General features: G+C 35.9%; 1 protein-coding gene across 3 annotated transcripts; it reads right to left on the bottom strand.

Annotated features, from left to right (window-relative positions):
* Positions 1-319: 319 nt before the first annotated feature.
* On the bottom strand, positions 320-3,458 carry LOC131163950 (protein IQ-DOMAIN 11). Of its 3 annotated transcripts, none has more exons than XM_058120810.1 (6): positions 3,010-3,458; positions 2,537-2,781; positions 2,079-2,444; positions 1,661-1,879; positions 1,306-1,434; positions 320-1,224 (listed from the first exon to the last, which is right to left on the bottom strand). In XM_058120810.1, exons 2-6 carry the CDS (start codon positions 2,606-2,608, stop codon positions 619-621), a joined length of 1,392 nt encoding a protein of 463 aa, XP_057976793.1. In that variant the 5' UTR covers positions 2,609-2,781; positions 3,010-3,458; the 3' UTR covers positions 320-618. The 3 variants fall into 3 exon arrangements, with proteins under 3 accessions (XP_057976793.1, XP_057976795.1, XP_057976792.1); XM_058120812.1 differs by having other exon boundaries at positions 2,537-2,793; positions 3,010-3,176; XM_058120809.1 differs by having other exon boundaries at positions 2,537-3,458.
* Positions 3,459-6,193: the final 2,735 nt, after the last annotated feature.

Genomic DNA, 6,193 nt, shown 5'->3' with positions numbered 1-6,193 from the left:
AAATAGATTGCGGTGTTTGTAAATCTCAATTGCCACCCTAAACACAGAAGGTCTTGTTTCAAATGCAAAAGCAATTAGCATCAAGGAAATATTAAAAAATTAACTTGCTCGTTATTTATTTTACTTCAAATTATCATGTTTAATGTTGACATTGAAAGAATTCCCTTATTTGTGTTCTCCTTCTTCTTTCGCTTGACAAAGAAAAAAATGGTTAAATTATCTAAAGTTTTTTTTAGTTCTAAAGCTGCCTTATTAGCAATAAGATAGGGAAGCAAGAGTCACCCTATATTGAAGTATCTCACCAGGTGGACTATATGTAAAGAAAAACAGTTCAAGAATTTGATTAAATATAGCAAAATTCAATAAGCAAGCATGAGCATGACTTTCCTTCCTTGCTTTCTGACAGTAGCTATTTTGTTTTTCCAATTCAACAGTTTTTATGTATAGAGGGGTCGAGTGGAGGATTCAAATGGGCTAGGTTTTTCCAATTCAAATGGCTTTAATGTTTCTTGACACTGTTCAATTGAAATGCTGCAAAACAACTGGTTCGGTTTCTGCACTCCACAAAGACACTCTTTAAAGTTTCCTCTTGTCGGCTGCAGTATTCAATGAAATCATCTAAAGACGACGATCCCAACTCTGAAGTGAGCATTCAGAATTGATGCTGAGATCCTTTAACATCCTTGGTTGTACAGGACATGAAGGGAGGCCCCTGGAGCTTGGAGATCTCACCAAGCTAGGCTTGTTGATCCTGCCACCATTGTGATTTATTGCTTCATTGTTCATAGAAGTTAAAAGCAGGAGCCTGTTCTTCGATGGCGAACCAATATCTGAATGCAGATCAGAACTAGTCCTTGGCCTGAGCTTTGGTGAGCTCACTGGCCTTGTTTTGGCCTTGGCAGATTCAGTGGCAGCCATGTAGGTTGGAAGCACATCTACAGATGAGCGTGAGAAGGGGCTGTCGTCTGCAACTGAGTTCTGCTTCTTGTGATAAATTGATCTTTGGCGAAATGACTTCGATGGAGAATCCAACCCATCTGCATGATATCCTTTCTGAAAATTTCTATGTTGAAGTTGTTTTTCCCATCTGGTTCTAGCATTGGAAAAGAGAACTGAGTCCAAGCCTTCAAGTTCTTCCCTTCTGCCCACTTGGGTATCCCTCCAACCTCCAGCTACCTCATCATGTTCCGGATCTGTTCCATAGTGCAAGTAATTTTTCCCCTCCTATTAAGAAGATAATTCAGTGAGTAAAGCTAATTTTTTAAAGAGTCTGACCATAACATTGTTTCTGATCAGGGTTCTCACCGAACGGTGAAATATGTGTTCCATGCCTTCTCTCCTGGCCAAAGCTTCTCTCTTGCTTAAGTACATGGCTTTCCGGTCTTCCTCAAGTAAAATGCTGTCATCCCACCTTCTCTGACCGTTTGATTCTATCTGAAGTAAGTTGCATTACACCCCAAAAAAATTATTAGAAGAGGATGGACTGACTTAGTGAGAAAGGGGTGTTGCTCTCTGGTTTTACCAAATATATGGTGATTGATAGCTCACCGTAGTGAATCAGGTTTCATAAAGTGAACAGATAAAATGGTAAAACAAAGTTTTGATTTCACCGAACTACAGCTCTTGGCATTAAAATTAACCAATATTTTATATTGCCTACCCTTATTTCCTTGTCTTCCAACTCTTGCCAAGGCTCATTTTCATTAGAATTCCAAGTTCCTTCTGCCATCCCAAGTCTATTTGTGCAGACCTGTGACTGGATGTTTACAATGGACTGTAGGCATTTTAGGGTCATCATAGTTTGGCGTCTCACGGAACGACCTCGAATTATAGCTTGAAGCTTCACAAGTCCCTTCAATGCCCGCAAGGCCTTCCTAGCCTGCAATGTTCTCATTTTGCCCAAATCATTTAATTTGTAAACAAACTGACCTTCTATCAATTAGGCCTATAACAATGAACAGAAAACTGAAAAAAATAAAATAAAGAGAAGGAATTCCCTACTTCATTCAAAGTTGAGGAAATACTGAAGTAAAGCTCTTCGAGAATTGAAGTAAATGGGAGAAGATTGGTAAACTTACAAGAAAACCTCTAAATGCAGTCTGAATTTTAGTAGCTGCCAAGTTTTGGATGTTCATCTCATATTGTTGCATGCTTTGAGGATAACTAGATTGAGTTTCATTAACTAGAAATTCTTGGGTTTTTCCTCTAAGTCGATGGGCAGGTCTGGGAGTGCCAGTGAGCCTGACCACCTCGGCGGCAGCCTGAGCAGCTGCAACAGCAGCTTCAGCCGCAGCAGCAGTGGCAACAGCCACAGCTACTGCATGGTTTTTCTGTTCTTCCTCAGCTTCAGTTAGTCGTCTGTCCTTCACCGGTGCTGATGCAGAAGTTGAGGTTAACCGTTTGATCTTTAACCTTCCAAATGCCCATCTCCTTCTTTTCTCCTTCTGAAAATGGTTGAAGCAGTAAGCAGTATAACTGTATAACCAAGCAGTGAAAAATATTTATATTTAAGAAAAAAAACAAGGCAACCATCTACCCTTTCTGGCTTTAAAAATGTTCCTTGAAGAAGCAATCTCTTCAGGAAGTTGAGCCAGCTCATTTGAACCATTGAAGAACCTTCACTTGATACAAAACTGAGAGACTTTCTCAGAACTCTTCAAAGGGTTCAGAATCCGTGAAATCCCAAGACCATGGTGATAATAATATCTGCTGAGTTATTAGCATCTCCATGAACAAATGTGCTATAGACAGCATCCATTAACCATCTGTTTGAAGAGATCCCTACACGAAGGACTAAAAACTGTATTGCAAATCCAGGAACAGAGAAGAAAATGTAATGTGGATTGTGCACATTGACCAAGAATGCTTAAAAGAAGAAAGAGTCCCAATTTTTTCTTCAAAGAAAAGTCACAAATAATAAACCTAAAGTTAGAATGGCAGATCTCTTAACTGCTTTGAACATGCATAAATCTGTGTATATTATGTATCATAGCTAAAAGGGTTTCTTACCCATCTCCAAAGCCCCAGAGTTTCAAGTGAATCAAACAACAATGAATGCATTGAAGAGTTCATTTTCCATTTGCCACTTTCACCAAATTAAGAAAGAATACCCTTGAACCCATATGAATCACATCAACTACTGTGAATTGGGACAAACAGTTGGTGTGCGGAAGATATTTCATGAGAAGTGGAAGGAGCAAAGCTAGATTTTTCACCCCTTGCTCAAGGAACAGAAATCACAGACATCCACAACTCCTGTTGGATTCATCAGTTAGTAATCTTAGTGGGTATCTTTTTTTTCTGCTCAATCATTCATATTTTTCCATCTTTTACATGATCAACACCATCTTTTTCACATGTGGGCCTTGAAACAAGAACTGTATGGGAAAAGGCAGCAAACCAATTCTGCATTGGCATATGGAACTTTTTTCTTTATGTAAATTTTCAGAAATCCTCATTGCATTTCATGGGTCTCTGCTCTTCCACCACTCTCATTTTTCTCATCTGTCACTGACATGCTCAAATCCTTGTTGGGAATGGAATTACTGAACTACCCATTCATTTGGTTTCACTCACAGAATTTATGTACATAGCATGCAGCAGCAGCCCATCATGGATGATGGGGATTCACCTCATTACCTGCCACCTAGTGGTCCAAACACTGGAGAGAGAGAGAGAGAGAGAGAGAGAGAGAATGTAATAAAGAAACAAAGCAGACTTGGGCTGTAGGAAGGGAATGACAGCTAATATGGGGCCAAAAGAAGAGTTGTCAACTCAAGACATACCCTTTTTTCTGATAAATTACTGTGGAAACACACTTCCTCTTCTATAAGGTTAAAGTGATTGTGATCTCAAATGATAAATAAGTACTAATAAACAAAGTAGGGTTCTTCAGTCAATTGCTTCTAGTGGACAAAAACTTAGGGTTCAAGAATCCAAAAGGTGATTGCTTGCTGCCAATCAACACTATGCTTTGCCAGTCATAAAGATGGAATTGGATTGCTAGACTCACAAAAATGGGGGAAAAAAAAAAAAGGAAGAAAAAAAGAGAACAGTACCAAGGTACCCTTCACTTTAGGTACTATTTTTGTTTTTTGAATTGGTAGGCTCCTTGTACAATGTACCATTGTGATATAGGAAATATTTATAACTGGAAGGTTTATAGTCTTAAAAATCTTAAAAGGGTTCATTTGCATATATGATTTTGTTTGGGAAAGGACATAAAAATAAGAATATTTTTTCTCTATATTAAATACTATTAAAAATAAAAATTTATTTTAATATAATTAAAAATTTTAAAATTAAATATTAATAACATGCAAATTGCATTTTTGTTCTTTGATTTAAATATATTTTTATTATTTCTTAACCAATTATGAAAAAGTGGATCCTTCTTATTATTTTTCCTTTTTACTAATATTTTACAAATTTCGAATGGACCCTAAGTTTGTTTTAAAGGAAAAGAAAATATAAAAGAATTCACTTTTTTTTTATTTGATTACCAAAAAAATTAGAGACAAAATAAAATACACTTTAAACTAATGAATAATTTTTTTATTATCAACGCTATTAATGTTTAATTTTCATTATTTTTTTCTTATGTACAAATGAATGTTAATTCTTAATATTATTTGAGATAGATAGAAGATAAAATAAAATTTTAATTTCTTTTTTAATCTTTTTTAACCTCACAAAATCATTTATCCGAACGGAGCCTTATTATTGCAGCATGCATTTGGGTTGTGATGAAAAAAAGTTATTTCAAAATCATTAATTTTTAGGCCCAAAATTTCCTTTTGCATTTTAAGAAAATTCAAATTCACAAGTTTAAATTGATCCAAACAATGATTTGGGTCAAATCTGAATGCTTGGATTAAAATATTCTTGGCATGGAAAGTCAGTATGGCTCAATGATGCTCTGGAAATTGGGCCATGGGCATCATTATAATGGAGTTGCTAGCAATATCTCTATTTCCCAAATATTCAGAAATTTTTTTTAAGAAAAGATTGTAAAGCTATAATCATACCCATAATGTACCAAGTTAATTAACCCTTCTCCATGTAAATTAACATGCATGAAAAAAACTCAATGCATCCAATTTTCATCAATAAAACTTTTGATTTTAGTGTCAATAATTGTGTATATAGAATTGAAAGTGTTCAAATGAAAGAAAAAGGCACTTCTTATCTAATAGATAGATCAGTTTTTCTCAAATAAATTATTCCTAAAATTGTTTTCTACTTTTATAATTCCATTGTGCATTTTATGATTCCACCTTAAATACTATCTTAAGAATTTTTTTTTCCCTGTTTTTTGTTTTGGGATAAGAACCCCATTGGAATGACCATTAATTTCTCCCTCATTAGATGTCCAAATTTGGAAATTCATAAAACTCTTTTCTCGGCACAAAATTTGTATAAAATAATTCATTATGGCTTTCATTGGAACATTATTTAAGCACAACCTAAAAGAAAGGCGTTCTTGGACTATGAGGCTTCCCACTTTTCGAGAGAGCCAAGTCGATGTAAAAAAACATATTTGGTTGCTTTAAAAAAAAAAAAAACAAAACTTAAGTTGTATCTTGTACAAATATTTATTCCTTGATTCAAGATGATCTATAAAATGGGCCTTTGATGCTCGTTTGTTTGTTTGTTTGTTTTTTCCTCCCTCTTGGGGAGTCAATTAAGGCATTTTACAAGAAGGGTTTTGTGTTCTACTTTTGCGATCTGATTTTTAACTAGCAAGTCAAAATAGAGGGGTCTACCGTGTCATGCCTCGAACCCGACAATGGGCCCCGGGTGTGCTTTTAGTAACCTAACTTGTCTTTGTTTCTTTTAAAACATACAAGATACTACACTGGAAGAGGGTCCGACCCCGTGGGGTACACGTATACCCTATACGCATTCATATATACATCACATACGCAGTGGAAAAGTTCTTTCTAATACATACAACGTACCATATCAGAGTCTTTACATAACCTGAGTCTATGCTCCAAAATGCAGTACATACCCCGAGTGTCTACAAAACCCAATAAAGACAACCTGGTTACCAAAATCAGCACTTACACTAGTACTATATGAAGCTAATTGACAACCATGCTCCCGAAAACGCAAGGAGCTGAAGAAATGCAAGTTTTGGCTGAATCAAGTCGCGTTTCTAGGCCATGTTGTGTCGAAGGGTGGTATCTCG

This window comes from Malania oleifera, chromosome 9 (genome assembly GCF_029873635.1).
Source record: "Malania oleifera isolate guangnan ecotype guangnan chromosome 9, ASM2987363v1, whole genome shotgun sequence".
In the NCBI taxonomy this organism is placed as follows: domain Eukaryota; kingdom Viridiplantae; phylum Streptophyta; class Magnoliopsida; order Santalales; family Ximeniaceae; genus Malania; species Malania oleifera.
Note: the sequence above shows the minus strand (reverse complement) of the source record. Positions and strands in the feature narration are given on the sequence as shown.

What these genes read in the sequence shown, in the direction of transcription:
- LOC131163950 (XM_058120809.1), bottom strand. Translation starts at nt 2,608, where the DNA reads ATGGTTCAAATGAGCTGGCTCAACTTCCTGAAGAGATTGCTTCTTCAA. An exon ending in CTGCATTTAGAGGTTTTCTT is followed by an intron (nt 1,880 to 2,078) that starts GTAAGTTTACCA and finishes AGAACATTGCAG; the next exon opens with GCTAGGAAGGCCTTGCGGGC. An exon ending in AACACATATTTCACCGTTCG is followed by an intron (nt 1,225 to 1,305) that starts GTGAGAACCCTG and finishes TCTTCTTAATAG; the next exon opens with GAGGGGAAAAATTACTTGCA.